Raw genomic sequence first — 22,572 nt, forward strand, 5'->3', positions numbered from 1 at the left:
AAAAAAATTAAAATGTGTAAAACAAAAAGAAAAAAAATCAGCACTCTCTACTGAAGATTGGCATTTAGAAACGCCAAGTGCCTCAGCTTTGAGCGACTGATTCGGCTTCTTCCATCGGTGATTATCTGACCTGTTCAGAGAAGATTCTCTCAGAGGGAACTATATGACATTTTGGTCTTGCAGACAATGCACTCTGCTTTTGGAGCCATCAATATAATTAAAATGAGTCCAAATTTGGCTCCTTTTCCTGATATGACTAATTTCTTTTTTACTTTCTTTCTTTTTGTCCCCCATATTGCACTCTCTCTCCTCTCTTGACCCGTTCCTGTGCTCACTGTGCTGCTGCTGTGTGTGTGTGTGTGCTCGGCTGCAGCCCCTCCCCCCTCTGCTCAGCACACGAAGCAGCGCAGACAGAGAAAAAAAGCGTCTCGAAGGGAGCCGGCTCCTGATTGGTGGGGAGCCGGCTCCCGTCGTTCACTTCAAAGAGCCGGCTCATAGAGCCATTACGTTCGCGAACGACACATCACTATGAGGTACTGCTATGACACCAATACAGTGCCGATACAATACGATACCGATATGTCAGTGGTGCGATATCAATACCATACAGATATGATACAATATTGATGCAATGTTGGTTTGAAATACATTCCAGTATCACACTGATGAAAACACACAATCCAGATACAATACCAATACTTTGATGACAAACCTAGGAGTATGAGAAGTGTGAGGGTAAACCTACATTTATGTGGTCAGATAGAGAATGCTTTTAAAAACTATTTTGAGTATTTTCTTTCAAATTACAGCTTGCAGCTAGAGCAAACTATTGTTTTGAGCACATCCCAGCTTCTGGCATCAAGCTACACATACCAGTTGTACCAACCAGAAGAGAAAGGTATGGAGCGAGTGCAATAACTGTCATCGAGTGAGTAAACATCAATATTGGAACATCCAGAAAGAGAGAGACAGGATCTGAAGTTTGGATCAGCAAAAGTCACCCCATCCAGGGCTGATACGCTCCGGCAGCAGACAGACGGGAAGCTGAAAAGTACAGCAAACTCTTCATCCTGCCTTTATGACAGCCAATAACCATCAGCGACACCAACATAATGCAAATGAACTGTGCATCTGTCCACATCACCTACACGAGCCACCACTTTGGCTCGCTCAAGCACCAATTACCAACAAGATTCATCGGAGCGCTCGGATAATGTGACAGATATTAAGATCCAGTGAGCCGCCGCAGCTGTGAGATCCTGTTAAACACCGCCAACCAACGTCCCAAATTTAATGCCAGAGAAGTTCACAACTTTAAACATAAATCAGATCGCTGTCGACAGGAAACGAGCGTCGATCGGCGTTCGAACTGCGGCACGAGTTCACTGCAGAGCGAACAGCTCCAATAATGGAACTGTACAGAGTCGAATCGTGACGTTAGTCTAAGAACAGTTTCACAATGAAATATATCAACAACTGGATGATAAAATACAATTTTAAACAAGTTGACGTGACAAAATTCTATACTTTGAATAAACTGTACTATTACATATTTGTTTTAATTATTTGTTAATAAAACAAAAGGTATTAAAAATACACAAAAATAATATTCATACTCTCAAAATTAAAGTTTTATTGTACAAAACTATATTGTCATTACTGAATTAATAACTTAAAATAAAAATAACTAAAATTTACAATAATTCATAATAGTAACAATGCAAAAATATTGATTTAAAGCATCTTACATAAATGAATTTTCATAATTTATTTCAAAACAATTTTGTAACCAAAAACAGCAAATGTTGAGAATGACAAACTGCAGTAAAGATCTTCTACAGTAATGTTTATACGACTGAAATGTGTAACACGCTAGGCCAGTGAAGATATACTTGTAGCTCTGACAGTCATGGTGATACTATACAATTCAATTAGCTGGAGCAAAATCAAAGTAAACTGGACACAACAAACATCCAAACCTTTCTTTTTCTGCCATTTAATGAATGTAAATCAGATATTAATACTGTAGAAAAACCAGTTATGTAAAGACTGTATAACTTGTATTACTGGATACAATAACAGGTCCCTAATCTCATTCTTCTCCTTTCTGTTCCATTAGATTGGTTGCAGTCCAAACGGCTCCTCTCTTCTTTGAACCCTGCAGTAATGACTCCAACTCCTCTCATGTTTTTGGCATCAGTCAAACAATTCTCAAGGATTTTTCTGCTCCTCGGAGAGGCAATTTAAGGACGGGAGGTTTGCAAACAATGAAAAACACAAACGCTTCGTTCCCTGACATGAAAAAGAGTAAAATACAGTGTAAAGAAAACAGGGTTAATAGCAGGGCCGAGTGTGTCAAACAGCATGAATTATTCAGCGGAAAGTTGGAGGCAGAGCGGCGGTAGAGAGGCGAGCTGATGTCCCCCCCTCGTTAACCTGTCGCTGTCTCCATACATTGATTTATGAACAAGATCGTCCCAGAGGGCAGAGGGACGTCCCCACTGGACTGATACCACACCGAAGCGCCGGGAAACGAGTCCGGGAACAGATCCAGCTTCATCCTCCTGCATCAGAGCCATGCAGCGGCTACAACGCTAAATTATGATCACAATGCTGACGTACAAACATAGATGTTTAAGTGAAGAAGCCCCTACAAGGCTAACAAAGACGTCAATATGAGTGATAACTTATGTTTTATTCATGTGCTTATTTGCGATTGTCATTACTCGCATGCGTCTTCATTTCTACATAATTAGCACTGAACCCTTCATATTTCATGTTTTTAACAGCTTTAAATTGTAGGATGTCTGAGCTGAAGGCACCCAGAGGGGGGAATACTTCTTATTTGCCTGAACTCCGTCTCTTCCACTGTGGTTCATGATTCTGCTGAAATCCGTCCATGAGACTGATGCTTGTGCTGGAACTTGAGCTTCACTTTGGCCTGAGCCCCTGAAAGCTCTGGGAGCTCCTCGGCACCGTCACACGGATTACACGCCGAGCCCGCTCCCGGATCCCAAACATTTTGTCTGTAAATTTGTGCTCAGAATGCGATCTGTCTCGGGGAGGGTTTTTTTTTTTTTCTCTGTGCCATCAGAAACTCGTCTTTCTCTCACAGTTCTCATGATGCAGCAGGATTTGAGCCTCGTGTTAACTTGCACCTCTCTGCTTAAGGCAGGAAACAGCTCATTTAAAACTCGCAGTGCACCATCCTGCACTGACGAGCAAACGCGCAGGAACAAGAGACAAGTTTTTTTTTTTCTTTTTTACTTCTTGGAATTATTCAGCCATTAAAATGTCTCCAGTCAGCAGAAAGGAGAGAGGGACTGCTGGAGGGATTCTCTGTCTCTCTGCAGCTCATCTTACATTCAGAGCAATGGAGGTAGATCATGCAAACTCCACACAGAGTGTCCCAGGAGAAGAAAATGAAAGACAGAGTCAATTATGACATAAAATAATATCGGAAAACATCTCCCACACAGTCAAAAGCACTTCACTTCTCTGTCTGATTTGTCTTTAACTTTCTTTAATCTGGATAACTGTCATGTAAATGAGCATCTGCTGGTGGAAGAATCTGAGACAAAGAAACTTCTTGACAATGTGAATAATTTCTGTTTCTGCTCTTTTGATGCAAATCAATGGGACAAAGTGAATCAACTAGGAGCTGTGGTGTCATTTAGTCAATTATCTTGGGTTTTAGAAAGGACAGATTGATTACCAACAGGACTTTCTGACCACCATAATCACAGTATCCTCCTACTAGATTGTCATGTTTTCTCTAAACTTCAGTTTTCCAAGATACAAGAAGAAACTGAGTTGAAAAAGAAAAGACAAAAAAAAAAGTAAAAGAAACAAAGAAAAACACTTGTTGGTGCCAAAATTTTCTCTGAAAACACAGGTTTGTGTGCCAATATCAGCCTCCAAGAACAACTCAAAATTCTCCAACATTTTCTCGAAAGTACTTTTATCTGCTGGCTAAGACTAGAAAAGGTCAAATAACTCAAACCTCTCACAAACCTGGACGGACAAAACAGTTCAAATGGCTAAAAACAACAATAGCTGGAAATGGAAACAATCGCTGGGTAAGGTGAAAAGAACCAAATAAAATAGCCTAAAAAACAAACAAAAGCCTAAAACTGCAAAAAAAAAAAAAAGTAACAAAAAGACTTTCGTTAAAACATCTAGTTATGTAACTTCATAAGTGCAAATAAACATTCAGTTATAGTAGTCCAAAACAAAACTGGTCTGAGCTGTCTTCATGTCTCAGGTTCAACATGCTCTGAGGCTCCAGATAAATTCTAACTGGTAGAAAATTGCAAAACAAGACCAAGACTTCAAGGTTTTGAGACTGAGTTGAGACCAAGACCAGAGTATTCCAAAATTAAGTCAAGACCAAGACACTAACGGCAGATCATGTCAAGTCCAAGACCAAAACCAAAAGTATCCTGGGACCTACCGGTAGTCAAGACCAAGACTTTAAGGGGGCTGAGACTCAGTCAAGACCTTGACAAGAGCATCCCATAACCAAGGTCAAGGCCAAGAACAGAGCATCCCAAGACCACATCAAGAGCAAGACTTTAAGGGCAGAGAACGAGTCAAGATTCAGACCTTGAATACGTACCTTGGAAACTACAACAAGACCAGAAAGAACCGGAGCTTCATCTCATGGCTTCTGCCTCCCATTCAGTCTGTCACTGCGGATATGAAGGGACACTAATTTTCTTTGTGGGAAATTTCAATGTCCTCACAGGGTCACACACTCAGCTACATGCCATGTTTGGTCAGAGTGAGCCGTGTGCGTGTGTGTGTGTGTGTGCGCTCGCAGGTAAACGGCCTGGCTGAGCTCAGTGCGGGAAGCCTCCTCGTTCTCCCCTAACAGGGTTAGTTTATCTTATTTAGCGGCGGGGCGAGAAAAGGCCGCAGCTGCTTGCCGGCTCTGCCAGACTCGACAGATTGGATTCCTGTGGCTCCGGCTCGCCTTTCCAGAAAGTGTCCACGGGTAAGAGACGGGCACGTCGTCCGCTCGCCGCCGCGGCTGCGCCGTAAATCAACGGGCCGGCCCACGGGACGCGGCGATCGCTCCTCCTCAGGAGCCTCGTAAAAAGTGACTTGTTATGGGCTCAGTGTTTAGAGGACCTTCAGCACCTCCGCAGGGGGCGAGAAGATATACAACCTCCATCTGACCCAAATCAGCCTCTCCAGCTTCGCAGAGAATGAGTCCAAAGTTTTCAAATGAGGAACGACATCATAGCCGAAAGAGAAAAACCAGAAGAAGACAGAATGAACAAATTTCAGACCAAACAGGTGATGATCAGGAGTGTGTGTGGACCAGGGGTCTCATTCATAAACGCTGCTTACGCTCAAAGCGGGGCCTGAAAGTGGCATTCTTCGCTTCCTGCGACAATGTTGGGATTAAAAAAATATATATTTGATGTGAGAATGAGGCATCACTGAGCCAACTTTAATCCTGGCGTACGGAGATTTTGGACACGGGAGAAGCCGACGGCACAGATGGTGAGGTGGAGAGCTGAAGCCAGACTCATCTCATACATTTAATTTCATCACTTATCAGACTTTAAGGCTCTGAGGGTTTCGTGCAGCTTTTATAACGAGACAGTATGTTTAATTTTTTTTGAACAGCTGCATTTTCACACGGACATCACACACTACTCATCATGACTTCACCGATTTATTAGTCTGCAGCTCAGTGTTGGTCAGGATCCGGATGCCTCGGGTTTTCCGGCCTCCACAGACAGTTCAGAAACATTTCAGAATGAGTTAAAAGATTTCTTAACAGACCAAAGTAGTTTTTAAGCCTACACATTGCTAGTGGGTCTATCGTCTAACCCAGAGTGTGGCCATGACTGGTTTTGAATGAGGATTTCAACAGACAGCCGCTCTCCCATCATCCTGGCACTTCGCACTGCTAGTCAGTCTTTTGGCACTGGACCATACCGGATTACTTTCACCCCCGTCTTTATCACTCTTCAACTGGTTGATAGTTACTTGTTCATTGTGTCCTTATCATGGTTAGTCGACTGGCTGTTGGCTTCCAGCTACTCTGGACTGACGTGTCCATCATAGTGAATCCATCTGCTCAGCATCATTTCCATTTCCTGTTAGATCAGGGAGTCATTCTGCAGTCCTGGAGTCTTATTTATGAAACTGCGCATAGAAAGGGCTCTAAATTCTCTCTCACGAAGGAAATTTAGAATGCAAGTGCAAAAACATCCGTATTTATCAAACATGCATTCACATATCTAAGTTATCAGAGTTGATAAATCCCACTTGCTCTTAATCACCATGCCCGAGCGCTTTCAGGATCATTCCCCATCAGAAATGCCTCAAATTAACTAGATATGGCAATAACATGAATCTTTATAAACACTGATATTTTTTTTTTTACCCTCACCTTTATCATCATGGCAAAGAGGAGAAAAAGAAGAACTTTTCTCAAAATGAAACATCTGTCAGTGGGGTTGAAGCACACCAGAAAACTTTGTTTGGTTCAGAAATGTTGCCTGGAATAAGGTCACCGCTGTAGTTAAAGCTGTTTTCTCAGAGGAGAAATTGCCACAAGAATAATTTAAAAAACAAAAGGTGACTTTATGTTAAAGTCTGTGCCAGAAATCCCAGAGTGGACAGCAGCTGGGTGTACAACTCAGACTGCTTTGGTATTTCTGGTCTCTTCTTCCAATACAGTGTGTAAATCACAGCATAAATCCATTAATATTTGGATATGGAAGTGGGAATCAAACCACACTTTTCCAATTGGCAGGCAAGATTTCTGCCACTGGACTATCACTCAGCATTAAAATATTGATCATTACAAGGCTGTTGTCATCAGGTCACTGAACCCACAGAACCCAGTAGAGCCCATGGACAATAAATTAAAAAAAAGCAGCACATTTACCTCCTGAGGAGCCGCTCTGTGCTCCCAGCAAACACATCAGCTGCACTTTGAAAACCAGATCTCTGCAGAGCTCACTGTTTGGCAAAAACTTCGGTGAGCGTTTCAGCCAGCAGTCACAGCTTCTTTTACAGCCTTTCACACCGCTTACAGCAATGGGAACACTCCCACACACTCAGTACGCACACGTCTGTGCATGTGCACGGTGCGCAACTGAGTCCGTCTGCAAGGTTTCATCATCAGGCTGGTGAAGCAGCTCAGTAACGAGCTGCTCATTGGACTCAGGTGTGTTGTACCTGAGAGAGGCTGAAGACACGCAGAACACTTCTTTTCCGAGTACTCAGCGCAGTACTGGATCTGATTCTGGTGTTCGGTACCAATGCATCCCCACTCATAACACAAACTGTCTGTGAAGTGAGACGAAAAGCTAATTTCTTTCAAATTAAGATCCTCAAAGCCATAGGATGTAAACCTGAAACAAGATCCACGTTCTTGTTCAGTGTGAAAATGAAAACAGGCCACAGCAGAGTGTCTTTGACATACCTGGATTATGGGTAGAAGCTAGCTTGTCAGCATGCTAATTCCATTTCATCACCATGACCATGATCAAATACATCAAAGGATCTCCTAGTCCTGTACAGTGAGAACAGAATCCACAGAGAAAAAAAAGCAACAACAAAAAAAAAAACCACTGAATGATTCACAAACCACAGAAATGCAAATGAAAAGCCTTCAAAACCCTGCCTTGCTTCAGCGCTCAGTCCCACTGTGCACCCAGCAGCTCTCCAAAACCTCTAATCAGATTCTTTAACATCAGATTTACAACAGAAAGACTCAGATTTCCTGTGAGCAGAGCGTCTCCCGTGCCTTCTGAGCGTGTGCCTGCGTTTGTTCGACTCCATCAGAAAAACGAAACAATCCCGACAAACAACGGCTCGATATCGACTCCAGCGTCTGCCGAGGACCGACACCCTGCTTCACATCATGATTTCACCTCCCTCGTCTCTGGGAAGATGTTTCCACTGAAGAGCATCCATCATGTGGGGAGGTGCCGCTCACTGACAGCTTCAGATCTGATATTTAATTAAAGGTCAGGACTTGTTTTCCTTCGCTCTGCTGAGGTCCCAGCTTCAAGGCGGCACTCCAAACAACAGCTGATTCCTTTCACACAAACAGAGCTCCACAGCACATGAACGGGTGTTAATCAGATTATTTCTTGATGAGGATTTTGTCTCCTCTTACAAGGAGGAGGATTCGAAGCAGGCGGCGGTTGTTCTTTCTTTTTGTAATGAAACCACACAGACATGCAGAGAACAACACGCCGCGGACATGAACGAGGGGAGAGCACGGACATCCGAATGGACAGATGACGAAGTTAGAGTGGCGGTATTCAAGGAGCGCAGTCTAATACTGGCTACTGGGGGGGATGTCGACCCACGTTAGCCGTGGCTGACGCGCTGTTTACTCCCTCCTGCCTCCTGGTTACCACTCCGGTGGCTGCTCAAAAAATAGCAACATACGGCTTGTCTTGCAGCAAACAGTGATTTGTTGTGTCCAGTGAGAATACAACGGTATGATCTCCCAGCGAGCAAAACAAATTCAAACACGGCGCCAAAGACAGCAGCTTGACGGCGTCACACCTTCACAGCAGTCAAAAACCACTCTGGCCAATCGGTGGCCAGCCGTCTGCTGGCTACTTGCTGCAGTCATGGTGTGCATGTGCAGGAACAGTGTTTCAGTTTCCCCCCGTTTCCATGGAGACAGAGTCGGAGCATTTTGGAAAAGTTGCGTTTTCAGTTTCCTCAAGCACCAACGTCGCTGGACAAACCTGCACTGCAGAGGCTGCAAAGAGCAACGGGTTGAACACCCTCTGACTCATGTCCGTCGTGTGATGACTTTAAAACCTCGATTTCATCCGATTTGTACACGTTGGACATAAAAGCAGGTGCGACGCTCGGCTGTTGTGGTGGTGTTGAGATGAAACGACGCTGCAGCTCAGTAAGTGGGTCAGAGGCTGAAGCAGGTCGAATGAAGGTCCAGCCCCCCCCCCCCCCCCACACCCTGTTTTTACCCGTATCAGCTCTTTTACACATCAGCCCTCCCACGCTGCGGCACCCAGCGCCTGCCACCGACACTCCGGAGACCAGAGCGGCAGAAGGGGACAAACCAACCGGGAAACGTCTCCGGCGATCAGCGGAGCCGGACCGCTGTCACATCCCATCGGGCCGTCGGCAACGGGACGCGTTAGCGCGCGGCTAGCTAACCCTCGTCCCGTCGGAGCTGCTCCTGATGCAGATGATCCTGCCGGGCTTCCCCCTTTAAACTGAAACAATCTGTTAAAGGAAGAATTAATGTTTAGTTAATCTGCTTTATCTGATTTCCTGGCCGCGGTTACAAGCCGTGACGAGGCGTCGCGAGCTGTTAACTTCATTGCGACTGTGGAGACAAAGAAGTGGATCCGTCAGCAGAAAAAACTGTAAATGAGCTGAGAGAGCCCCCACGGGAGGACGCAAACGCACTCTCGTTTTACACCCTTGCTTGTTTTAAATCTTCAAAATCACCGAAAACTTTTAACATTTTACAGGAAAGCAAAAATAATTTGGTTTTACTGCCGATTCAGACCGAGACCTGACGCATTCAGAGGTGACTAAACGTTCATTAAAGTAGAGAAAAGCCAGGCCACGCCAGAAGTTATTGGAGTATCTGAGTGAAAATGTTTTTAAATGCCGTGTGCACGATGGAAAACCAGCAAAGCGAATTCAAGATGACATCATGCGATCACCAAAACAGCAATGAATCGGTCCATGAAGGCAGCGACAAGGTTCAAGATCACCTTCAATATCCAGAAATAAACAGTCTGAAACCAGCTCGTTCTGAGGCCCCGTTTATACAGCAACACTGACACATTTCGATATACGTGTGATGAAGGTTGAGCAGGAGTAGAGGAGGATTTGTACCTGCCATCTTTGAAAGCCTCATTATCAGGATCCACAAACCCGGAAGATGATGAATCTGTCATATTTACAAGAGGACGATCTAAAGCTTCAGGATTTAGGTTAAACACAACAACACTCCCTGTTCACAGCTCATCGTGTGTATATCTGTCAGATTTCCACGAAAAAAAAAAAAAAAAAATCCTGTAAGCACAAACAGCGAGTGGAGCCGAGTGGATTACTGCAGCAGGAAGGTCCAGCACAGAATTACTGGAACATCGAGGCAGAAAAGATCCCAGCAAACAGAGAGGATCAGAGCACGTTTACTGCAAATCACAGCCAGCGTGTGTATGTGTGTGCGTGTGCACGTGCACACTCCTGTCTGCATCATTTTGTTTATGTGTGGGTATGTTTGTGTGTGTGTGTGTGTGACTGTGTGTACTCTTGTTCATGTATGATGTGAGTGCATGCATGTGTGATCTGTGCGGGCGTGTGTGCACGCACAGGTGTGCGCATGTGTGCGCACACGCGCACAAGTGTGCATGCGCACGTGTGTGATCTGACCGTGTGTATGCATGTCCTGTATATTCATGTGTGTGATCTCTTTCGGTGTGTGCACACCATCTGTGTTTGCATCGCGTTGTTTTGTTTGTGTGCGTGTGTGTGTGTACGTGTCCGTGTGTGTGTGTGTGTGTGCAACTGATGTAACTTCAGATAACATCCAGACGACAGAGCGTCCTCCCGAGACCATTATCATCACAGGAATAATGAGTTACTTCTCTCCTTTCAGGGATTATTAAAGCCACTCTGTTCTTTGAAGAGGAGGTGAGTAGTAACTGTAAGCAGGTTGTAATTCTCCGGCTCTTCTCTAATCCTCCCTCTGCCGCCTCCTTCCATGTGGCTGTGCCGTCCCGGCGGTGTTGCCCTCCTGTGTTTGTTGTATTTACTGTTCTGTGTTCTCCATAATCCCGTATCACTGTTCTCTCTTGTTGCCATGTGCCGACTGATTGCCGACTCTCTCCCGAGGGACGCTGAAGTATCCGTCCATCTGTCCGTCCGTTCGTCTGCTCATCCCTCTCTCCGCGGAGGCCGTCACACTGACTGGGAACACATTAATCGACGCCGACGTGAAAAATGAAGCTCCAACAGGTTTTAATTCCACCGGATGCCGTGTGTATGTGCGGAGGGACGGAAACAGACTTTGTGAAATATCTTCAGAGAACAGTCTGATTCATGTTCGACGATATAAAAAGAAATGTTCCTGTGATCAGGTTCTGACTCCGTCACAGAACTCCTTTGTTTTTTTCACTCTATTTTTTTTCTCAGTTTTTCTGTTTGTTGACGGCGTAGTTTTTGACGGAGATGTTCAACACGGCGCTCTGATTGAGACGTTGTATTGTTGACATACGTGGGAACATTTTGTACTGCACCAAACAAAACATTCTAATTTCCTCTGTCGGATTGATCCTTTCAATTTGAAAAATATCCAAAAAAGTGTGTGTGTGTGTGTGTGTGTGTGTGTGTGTGTGTGTGTGTGTGTGTGTGTGTGTGTGTGTGGAAAGAGTAATCTGTGGAGCGCAACCTTTGTTTTTGGCAGCGCACACTGTTTTACCGACTTTATAAGGTTCTATCTGGTCGAAAGAGTAAAGTTTAAAGTTGGGAACTTGGTCATTCTATTCGAGGTTGGAGGTGTCAAAGGTCACACAAAGGTCAGGAATAGACTGAATTTAATTTAAGAGTTTGGCAGGAAGTGATAGTTTAGAGTCTCCAAGAAATAATGGAAGTCACTACGATGCTGAATGGGGAAAAAGAATCGTGTGTCTGTGTGTGTGTGTGTGTGTGTGTGTGTGTGTGTGTGTGTGATTGACAGTGTTTGGAAACATGTTAAATTAGCCGTTTCAGTCTAATTAAGCCCAGCAGGGAAAAAAAAAAATCATTCAACATAAGATTTTTTTTTTCCCGCAGATTTTTTTCAACTCATTTTAGTGACGATTTATTGTTGTTATAAAAAATCACAGCATGGGGACAGTGCAGGTGAGTCACTGTAGCGTCCAGTCTTTCCTTCATCTCGTCTTCCACTGAACCCTCATCAACAACAGTTTGTTCGTCACGAAACACAAAATCTAAACAGAATCTTGGCAATAAATGGGGCGATATGTTCAATGCATTGCTGTTGCATCCAGGGACGGGAAACTCCCCAAACACTCCAGGTCTTCTCATTTACCAAACTCTCGACAGCACAACTCCTTCACTGAATGTAAAGTATGTGAATTTCATGTATCATGACTGTTGCATCCAGTCAGTACTAATTTAACTGTTCAGAAACCCTTTAAAACGACTCATTTCTCAGCTAAAACAAACTCCAACATTCAGATTATATCTCTTCTGAGCTGCAGAATCTCCAGAAACCTTTACTGAAGAGTCACTGTTGCATAAAATCTGTTCTCCTTCTCTGACACAAACCCTGAAACAGTAGAATATCTGAGCGAAGACGAATGACAAAACCAAAAGCGGTTGGTTTTTCAGATTACTTAACCTCGGGAGAACATCCTCTCAGTCAGTGTGAAATATGGGTTGTGTCTTACCGTTGAATCCACTTTCCTCCTGGTTTCTTTTATCCCCAAAGCCTGTGCTGATAAAATGAACTGCAATGTCTCGATTAAAGCATTTCCCAGATCAGTGGAAAATCGTGATCCGGCATCCAGTCTGTCCACCGGCTGCTGTCCTACAAACCTGAAGGTGCCAGGAGTTCCCAACAATTACAATAAATAAATAAATAAATAAATAGATAAATAAATAAATCTTTCCCTGTAATGCCACTGTGGCATCTAGTCTGTTCTCGAGTGTTCTCAATTTCAAAGTATGACTGAAAATCTTTTTCATCAGAGTCTGCAGACGACATCCTAATGTTTAAAGATACAGAATGTTACAGCAATGGGTATCATTCAGTCTGTCCTCTTCTCCAACCTGACCAGACTTCATTATGTCAAAAAAAGAAACTGCACCTAATGAAGATATTTTCAGATTAAGGCTTTCTTCTGCCAAAAAACTCCACAGAACCTCTGTGTTTCATGTAGCAGTGGAATTTCTGCAGCTTCCAGCCTGTCCACAAAACATCTTGAAGACCAGAGGTGTCAAACCTAAAGCAGGTGGGCCAAAACCGGCCCGTAACAGTCTCCAATCCGGTCCACCAAACCACCAAGCAGATGGTGCAAAAATTCTAAGTAAACATTGTTTTTTTTGGGCAAGTTTCTGAAAAGTAGTCGACCCAACACAACACCGAGACCCGAGGTGAGATCTCAGTGATGCTGTCATGAGAGACGGAAAGCTAGCATTAGCCTCAAAGCTCTGCTGTTAGGGGGACTTTGTAAAATCATGCAGAATACAACAGCTATAGGAGAAGTTTCTTTGACCTTTCACTGTATTTTCCACCAGAAGACTTCATTAAAACTGGGTGTCATTTTCTAGAATAACCATGAGACATTTCACAAAAGCATATACTTTTTCAAAACTACTCTGCACTGCTTCAAAGAAACACTTGAAAGGTCATCATGGCATTATTTAACCAGTCCATCCAACTCAAGGTGAAAGTGAACTGTATGTGGATCCTCGACGTTTTCAAAGTGAAAACTTTCATTGTGTTTTGGGTGTTTATAAGACATCGGTGCTCGGAGCCAAAGAAACTGGAAGTGGAAGTATTCAGAAAGGCTGAAAATGTCATGTTTTCACTCAGATATATTTGTTACTCTGAACTGCTTCCACATTTAGGACGGTCTGGACACCAGGCTGACTCACTTCTCCATCAAAGTGTCTAGATTTGGAAACAGCTTTTTGAATGAGTGAACTCCTCCTTATTGAGTATTTAACTGTTGCTGCCTGTGACTGACGGTCTGACTTGTTTCCACAGTGAAGACGCGGCCAGTTGAAAGGCCAATCTGTCAACACTGTCCATTGAGAAATCTCAATTCGGAAGTGGTATTCTCTGGAGCTGAATGGCTCCGGCCCTCTCTCCTCCCCTCCTTCCTCTCCTGGCTGACCATTCGGGGCCTCCTCGGTGCCGCCGCAGGCCGGCGTCCACGCTCAGAGCCGCAGAGAGACGTGAAACACCCTCCGCTCGCACAATCCGCGTGGCTCTTCTCCAAGACCGAGGAGTGGAATTAGTACAAATTGTGTTCCAGTTCATGTGATCCCCATCCGACTCCTTCTTCCCTGAACTACAACCGAGAGAGAAAGTGACATGAATGTGAGAGCGGAGAGCAGAGAGCGCTGCTGGAGCTTCTCCTCCAACACTCCATGCTTGAGAAAAGCCCCAAACAGTCAGCGTTTGTCCCCTTTGTCATCTCTTCCCCTGGCTGAGTTGATTAACATTTCACTCACGTCCAATTCAAAGTTCAGGCTGATAGATGAGGGGAGGAGAGAGAGCGAGAGAGAGAGGAGGGAGGATGTGGAGGAGGGAGAGGAGAGGATGGATGGATGAAGCGAAACCCTCCAAACACCCACGTCGGGCCAGTTTCTCCAAGCAGCCTGAGGTTTTCTGTATGCAAATGTAAATATGCACGGACATGAGCTCCCTCTCTCTGTTTCAATGGCATAGATGGATGGAGGGAGGAGGGAGGGAGCAGGGAGGAGGGAGGGGTGGCGCAGCGCAACACTTTGCGGGCTCTTGTACCAGCCTCTGCTCTGGATGCAACAGCCTTCCGATGTGCAGCTGATCCCACCAGCAAGAATGACAACAGGGTGCCAGCTCCGGTCCTCTTTCGTTTTCTCTCTGTCGTTCTCTCTCTCCCTCTCTTTTTTTTTCTTGCAAAATGCACAGAAACTCTGACAACTTGAGCACAAATCTCCCTATTTCACAAAACTGCAGCAGGCAGCAGCTCCTCGCGCTGTTTGCAGCCCCTAAAAAAAAAAAAACCCGCACAGCAAAAAAATAAAAAATAAAGAGAGGATCCCCGGTTTGGGTTCTTACCAATGTGAATGATGGAGTCCGCGCTCACTGTGTTGCATTGCAATATCCACAGGGAATGAAATAACAATATCAGCATTTCCATCTCCAGTTTGAGCCAAAAAGGCACATCCACGGATCCACCGCGCTGAATTTGGTGTCTTTTTCTTGTTTCTTTCTTTTTTTCCTTTCCTCCAGTTGAAATGAGCAAATCCAAAATAAGCGTCGGTGCGTAAAAAAAGCGGCGGCTGCCTGGCTGGATGGATGGATGGATGGATGGAAGGATGGATGGATGGATGCAGCGGCTGAATGGAAAAACCTCCTCCGGGAGAGTGAGAAAACAGGCAAAAAATCCCAAAGAGCAAAGTGTTGGCCGGAGTCACGAAGAGGAAGAAGGGGTAGAAAAAAAAGAAGAAAAGATGCAAGAGAGAGAGAGAGAAAGAAAGAAAGAAATCCGGGGAAGTGAGGAGGGAAGAGAAGAGGGGGAAGGATGAGAGAAGACACCGGGGGTTTGTTGGAGAGATCCGATGGACGCGCAGCTCCGACTCTCTACCTCCGAGTCTGAGACAGAACACACTGCAAACTGCGGAGGAGGAGGAGGAGGGACGCTCTCTCTCTCTCTCTCTCTCTCTCTCTCTCTCTCTCTCTCTCTCTCTCTCTCTCTCTCTCTCTCTCTCTCTCGATCACTCTTTCTTCTTCTCCCCACGTGACTGCAGAGCCTCTATCCACGGCGCTGGAAGCCCGACCGGAGAAAAGAGATGAGGCTGGAGGTGGAGAGAGGTGGTGGGATGGATGGATGGAGGGATGGAGGGATGGATGGATGGAGGAAGACAGAGGCTGTCACGCCCCGGGCGGACTTCTCTCTTTGACGGGTAGGTTGTTTTTTTTTTTTTTTTTCGTTTCTCGTCGGGATGACTCGGAGGCAGGAGGAGCGCAGCCCCGGTCCCCGGTCCCCGGTTCTCCCGGTGATGAACGCTCCACTCTCCCAGACAAGTTCACGTTCCTCACGGGAGGAGAAACAAGAAGAAGAGGAGGAGGAAGAAGATGCGCTGCAGTCAAGGTGTTTGACTTCAGTGTGCGTGCGTAATTTTCAAAGACATTTTCTGGTTGTTCACTTGTCGGCTTTATTTATTTTTTAATTCATCTATTTATTTCCACGGACAGAGAAATGCTGGTGTTGTTTGACAAATGTCTGGCAGGTAGTCGCGTGTCTGGTTTCTACATTCATGTCGTTGAAGTGGAAGATATTTCACCCTCCTGCGGGCAGCTTGGAGAGCTTGTGGATGACGCCCCGGACAGAAGCGATCTCGGAGAGCTTTTTTTTTTTTTGTTCCAGTCTTTCTCTCTTTCTACATCTTTCCCTCTCTCAGCTAGGAGCGATTCTGATCCTCACCCACGCGTAAAGAGCTCCGGATGCACCGGGAGGCAGCGGGGAGGCGACTGGAGCGGCTCGTTCTTTTTTTTTTTTTTTTTTTTCCACGATGCACCGTGCGTAAAGATGATCCGAGAGGATCGCGGGGATGGAGCTGCGCTTCGGACCTGATCTCGAGGGTCACGCGCTGACTTCTGCCGGACGATCTCACTACATTTGCCTTTACAATTAAAGGATATTTCTTGCAGAATGATTGTGCCTCAGAAATGTCCTTTAATTGTTTGGGTGAGTGTAGTTCTGCCGACCTGAAGGCTTTCAGCACCACGGACAGTTCCCATGGAAGGGCCCGTTTCCACCTGGCTCTGACAGCAGATCTGAACAGGCGCCGAAGCGGTTTCACTCAGACCAGTTCCCGAGGTGGTCAGGGATACATCTGGCCACATGTGGTGCTTTTCCACCGGCTCCAACTCGCCTTGAGTGGGCGTTTCCATTACGTGTTAGTACCTGGTTCCCGGTACTTTTATCACACCGACTGGACTCGACTTTTAGGTTTTTCCATGCCAGTACCTGGTTCCAGGTATTTTTGAGCCACTCTGTCGGGATTCCTGGAGAGCTGAGACAAGCCAAAAATGTGACATTGACAGATGACCGACCGACTGATTGGTTTGCAGCGATTTTTGACTGGTCTAAACTGATCAGTCTGAGAATCTAGACTGATCTCCAACCCACACACAGCGTATGCATCTTAATAGTTTATAGCGATGATTTGAAGGTGTTGAACATACGTGGAACTTAATTAATGATTGTAGCAAACTGGTATTAGCTACAAATAGCATCACACACAGTGTCATTCGTATCGTCTCATCTTCAGCTTCACACTGCTGTACGACTTCCCAAGCTTGTGTTTTGTCTCGATGCCCGCAGCCTCCTCTGGCTGTCTTCGGTTTGCCTTGGCTCTCGCAAAAAAGCCAAAAACCGAGCAGCAGGTCCACCGTCACCTCAATGGTGACTCCACTGTGAAGTTTGACTCTGTTGTAATGGAAACTGAGTCGAGTCAAGTCGAGTCGAGTGGAGTAGTGCTATAGAATGATGGAAAAACACCAATAGGTGACGCGCTGGGACACAAGGAAAATACATGTTAAACACAAACATTCTCAGTGCGTGCTGCGTTTTCATTTAAAGCTTCTGAAATAGTTATACAGATAGTTATACAATCAGCTCCGTTCTTTGTAGTTGATGAAGATAAAGTTCTTCCGAGATAAACCCAAAGCTGGCTTTTGTCCTGGGACAGAATAATTGAACACTCTTTCACCTCTCAGAGCAAGTGACGCAGAGGTCGGAATACAATCTGAACTCAAGTGGTTTGCCCAAAATGCTTCATGTGGACAAGTGTAGACAGTCAGCACTCCTCACATGTGATCTGATCAGCACAAACTCATGTTAATGCCAGATGTGGCTCATTGACTCAGAAAAATGACTCAAAGCTATAGATGCTATTCAAAAAAAAAACAAAAAAAAAAAAAACACTTAAAAAGAATCCCCAAAAGATTGTGAAATAACTGTAGATGAGCTGCGTTTAATTTATTTGTTTATTTTCACTTTTGTCTCACTTGTGCTGTAAACTTTCACCTTTTCAAATTTTCCAGTTAATAAGTTTTTTGTCCAGATCAGGGATGTTCAACCTGAGGCCCCAGAGCCACATGTAAATCATAAAGATTTCACAAAAAATAGTACGTGAATAAACATGGAGCCTATTTTTTATTGTATTTACACACCAGAGTTATTTTCAAAAGGACTCTAAACTCCTGGCTCAAAAGACTTTTCAAAACAAAAGTACAAATGAAAATGGGGGAAATAGCCAAAACTACAAGAAATATGATAATAAAAATGGTTTTAAGAAAAAAACAAACAAACCCTGAAATGACTGAAAACAGAAAAATAATGGCAAAATAAACAGCTAAAATGTTGAAATTGTCTACGAACAAATACTTGGAAAAATTCACGCAAAACTAAAATCAGGCACAATAACAAGTCAAATGTAATGAAATGGCTAAAATGGCTTTTCGAGCTTCTGCTTATTTCAGGGTTTCTGTTTTTAAAGCTGTTGTTTCTCAAACTCCATTTTACTTGTTAAAAATGCGGAAAGCGGCCGGCTGTGGATCAGTGGGGAGAGCAGTCGTCTGATAATCGGAAGGTTGTTAGTTCGATTCCCGTCTCCCCCAGTCTGCCTGTCGAAGGGTCCTTGGGCAAGACGCTGAACCCTGAATTGCCCCCGGTGGGTGGACTGAGCGCCTTGCATGGCAGCCGCCTCCACCGGCGTGTGAATGTGTGTGTGGATGGGTGAATGTGATAATGCAGTGTAAAGCGCTTCGGTCTCTGCTAATGCAGATGAAAAAACGCTACATAAGTGTAGTCTGTTTACCAAAACTCCAAAACATTGAAATATTTAAAATCAGAAGAAGTGTACTCATATTTAGCTTTAAGAAGCAGTGAAGGTTTTACTCTACAGCTGCTTTATAATGTCAACTTCATCATCACGTTTTAATTCACTCATGTTTCCAGTACAGTCAAACAGGTCCGAGTCCTCCAGCAGCGGTGCTCAAACTGAGGTCCGAGGTCCCCAAGTGGTCCAGTTTTTTTTGCGTTTTCATTTCAGGAAAGTTGCATTTACACAGCAAAGTTTTGAAAACTGTCAGTTTCCACAGAAACGCTGAAAACTATGCCAGTTTTCACATTGGGCCATAAGTTGACGCTGTTGGTTGTTTTGGTGATAAAACCAAAAATGTTCCGCGAACAACACGATGATGAGTTTTAACAAAGTCCCACTGTGCCCTCCGCAGAGTGGGCGTGTCCTCTCTGTAGTCGGCGTGTCCAGTGCAGGGTGGGCGTGTCCGCTGGTTGTCTTCATTCTGATCCTTTGGCCCATTCAATCAATCAAAGACAGAAAATTCGGGATATTTTAAGAAGCTAAAAAGTCTGATGAGGACAAAGGAAAAATACCCTTCAAATATGAAGTACGTCTCATTATTTTTCATTCAAATTATATTGTATTTGTACTTTGTTGGCTGTTACCTGGTAGTTCAAGTGAGGTCGTTATGCCTTTAGTCTGTTTAGAAGTGTTTTTTCTGTCTTCTCAAGCATTTCATCCGACAGTATGATGTAGAAAAGAAAACCTTTCGAGGCATTTGTTTGATTTTGGACACATTCACCTGTGATTTTCTTGATATGTTTTTGCAGATTTCTTAATCTGTCCCTATTTTTCAACATCAAATTCTTGATTATTTTCCAATGTTATCTTGATGCTTTCAATTTTTCACCAGCATACAAACAACCTTGAAAAGTGAAATAAGAGATCAGAGAGGAGGTTGGCAACCTTTTCCAAGAAGGAATCTGGAAGAGCGAGAAGGAAAACTGAGCTTGAAATCATGAACGATTAAGATGTTGACTTGTTTCTATTCAATTGTGTGTTTACATCTTCCTGAAGATCCACACATCAACAGAAAACCAACAAATCAACACTTTTCTTTCAGACTCACAACAAAAACGGTTATTAAATCATCAAAACTTTCATCCATTGGGCGTTATAGTCAGTCTTTTCAGTTTCTGTGGTTACGTCTTTCCAAATATGACAATATTTAATCAAGAAGGTGGTGAAATCTTTCATTTGCAAGATAATAATTAGTGTTAAATCACTTGTAAATGTATCTACACTGATATAATGAAAAACCTGGAATATCTCTACTCACTGATGAGAGTTTATTTAATTTACTTTGAGGTTTGTTCCACATTCTGACATTTTTAATCATTTTTAACTTTTAACAAAAAGGATAACTGTTTGCATAGATAAATGACATTTTATAACTCACAAGATACTTTATTACATTCTCAGCTATTTTGATTGATTTTACCTCTTCTTTTTATACACTTTAGTGAATTCAGTCTGAGCTGTCTGTCTTTTTTGAGCCACGTTTGTGACATTTTGGCAACACTGATCATTTTAAGCTATTTGTATTTGTGTTTTTTGGTCACTTTAGCTGTTATTTTGCTTTGAGGAGACGTGAATCAATTTTAGAATAAAACATAAAAAAAATATCGGATTTAAGTGTGACATGTGCATGTAATGTAGTAATAGCTTCAGGAGAGGGGCCGAAGAGCCATATGTAGACCCCGAGCCATATGTACACCCCTGCTTCAGGCTGAAAAGGCACAGTTTCTGCAGATAAATCAGGTGGAAAAAAAGAGAAACACTGAAAATAAATCAGAACAAAGAGGAAACAGGAGTTTTCCATTTAATTATGTTATTATGGGTGTGATATCGTTTGTATTAATGCCTGATAGAGTCAATCCCTCTCTCTCTCTCTTTCTCTCTCTCTCTCTCACACACACACACACACACACACACACACACACACGCAGAGTCCCTCCTTCAGTGGAACATCACACCCCCTACTGGCAGCAGGTCTGAACTGCAGCTGTCAAGCATGACTTTCATCGCTTTTCCTTCACATATGAGACAAATTTCTCCTTCATTTCATTTATCTTTACAAACAAAAACTGAAAAAAAGAAGAGTGAAACTCACAAAACATAAAGAAATAGGTGAGAAACCAGCCAAAAGAGCAAACCCAAAAAGACCAAAGTCACAGATGACAGGAAGCGATGGTGAGACACTGGAAAGACAAACAGACCAAGCAAACAGCAAAAAACACAGAAGAGGCCTGTGATAAAGCACCAGGTGTAGATAATCACACACACAGGTGGGCGAGGAGCAGCAATCAGTCACAAGGAGCTGACAATATACTTGATTCTTTTTAATTTTTTTTTTCCTTCTTTCAACAGCTTTGTAAATTCATAACACATTTTATCCTTTTTGACATTATTAAGCTGCAGAAGAGCTGTTTTTTGTGCTCTACCTTCTTTTTCTTTAATTTTTTTTTTTAAAGTAGATTAATTTAAAAATGTAAGAAACATCCCTTCTGTTTCACTTTATTTATCTTGTGATGAACTGTTAAAAGCAGAAAAAAGCTTAAGTTTGATAAATCTTTATGTGGCATCGTGTGTTTATGGTTTTTCAGTAAAAACATTAATATTAAAGATAAATGAATTAAAAAATTCAGTTGATCACTCACTCCAGAAGTGATAAAAATGTTAATTATACAAGACACTCAGATGCAGGTGAAAACCATCAGGGCAGGAGCAGCAATCAGACAGGGCGGAGGGAGGGGAGGTGAAGGAGGCTGAAATGAGAGACAGACGCAGCGATTTCACCATGTTTCAAGTGGAAACGCATCGTTTTCAAGCTCTCGTTTCGCAGCATTCTTAAATGACCTTTCATTGCCGAGTGGAAGAACTGCAAAATAACACTTCTGAATTCGAGAATTTCTTTCTTCTGCCTTTGGTGAGCCGGTTTTGGCAACACGTTCCAAGCTAGTCTGGAAGAAGCAGCTGACACTTATGTGGCACCTTTAAAGTCACCAACCGGTGAAGCTTATGAATAAAGCTCAGAGCTGTAAACCAGCACGCAGCTATCATTAGGCTGTTTCAGAACCCTGAACCTTTTACAATCTAATGGTTTTCCCCACTCAGGAAATCCTGTTTCTTTGGTTTGTGCTCATCAAACTGAACACTGCGGCATCTTTTACAGCCCTCATTTAATTCAGCGTTTCAGCAAGTGAGGAAACAAATGAACGTTGTCCAGATGGAAAAAGGAAAAAGTGGCATGAGCAGCTAATTTCCTCGCATGTCTGGAGTGTTTGTATCCAGATTTCTTGTCTTTTTTCAGATTTGTTACTTCGTACTGATATTTGTAGATGCACAGATTTGTATGCACGTGTCAATATTTGTCTGTGTGTCGTATGTTGGGTTTGCATGCCTACAAGGACTCAGAAATGACTCTGTCGTCTTGTTGTACATATTTGGGTTTCTTCTCTCCTGCAACTTGAAGATTGGTGTGGAATTCTTTTTTCATCCCCATCTGAGTGAGCAGCAGCAGCACGAAGGCATGAAAACAACATGAAATAATAGTAAATATTTCAATTGTCATGCATATTCAGCTAGAAAATGGGAAACAGTAATAAGAATTTGGAATGAAAGCTCTGAGCCTGCAAGCCTCACTGAGGGAAAATTAAACCCATTAATGAACTGGGAAATTCCCACTTTACCACACCTTAACCAATCCTCTGCCGCTAGCGAGGCTAATATTACACCAGCAATTTAAATGTGAAAGAATATGACGAGGAGTGACTAAAAAGTGGGAAGAGTCCCTGCAGTGGGAAAAATACAACGATACACATGTGAATTGGGAATTTCCCACTTGACTTCATAGATTTGATCTGTCCTCTGTCGTTAGCTAGTCATACAAACAGCAGGAACTCCAAATGTCTCAGAGGAGCCGTCGATCTGTCGTAACCAAGCTCCACT

The 22,572-nt window shown here is 43.5% G+C and overlaps 1 protein-coding gene across 2 annotated transcripts in view; it reads right to left on the reverse strand.

Moving 5' to 3' along the window:
- Positions 1-15,057, reverse strand: part of grid1b (glutamate receptor, ionotropic, delta 1b) — a 364,457-nt gene extending 349,400 nt beyond the window's left edge. For both annotated transcript variants that reach the window (XM_030097441.1, XM_030097440.1), the window contains exon 1: positions 14,807-15,057. In XM_030097441.1, the coding sequence (XP_029953301.1) occupies positions 14,807-14,888 (82 nt within the window). In that variant the 5' untranslated portion in view covers positions 14,889-15,057. The remainder of the gene's footprint in view (positions 1-14,806) is intronic.
- Positions 15,058-22,572: the final 7,515 nt, after the last annotated feature.

Source organism: Salarias fasciatus, chromosome 8 (assembly GCF_902148845.1).
Source record: "Salarias fasciatus chromosome 8, fSalaFa1.1, whole genome shotgun sequence".
Classification (NCBI taxonomy): Eukaryota; Metazoa; Chordata; class Actinopteri; order Blenniiformes; family Blenniidae; genus Salarias; species Salarias fasciatus.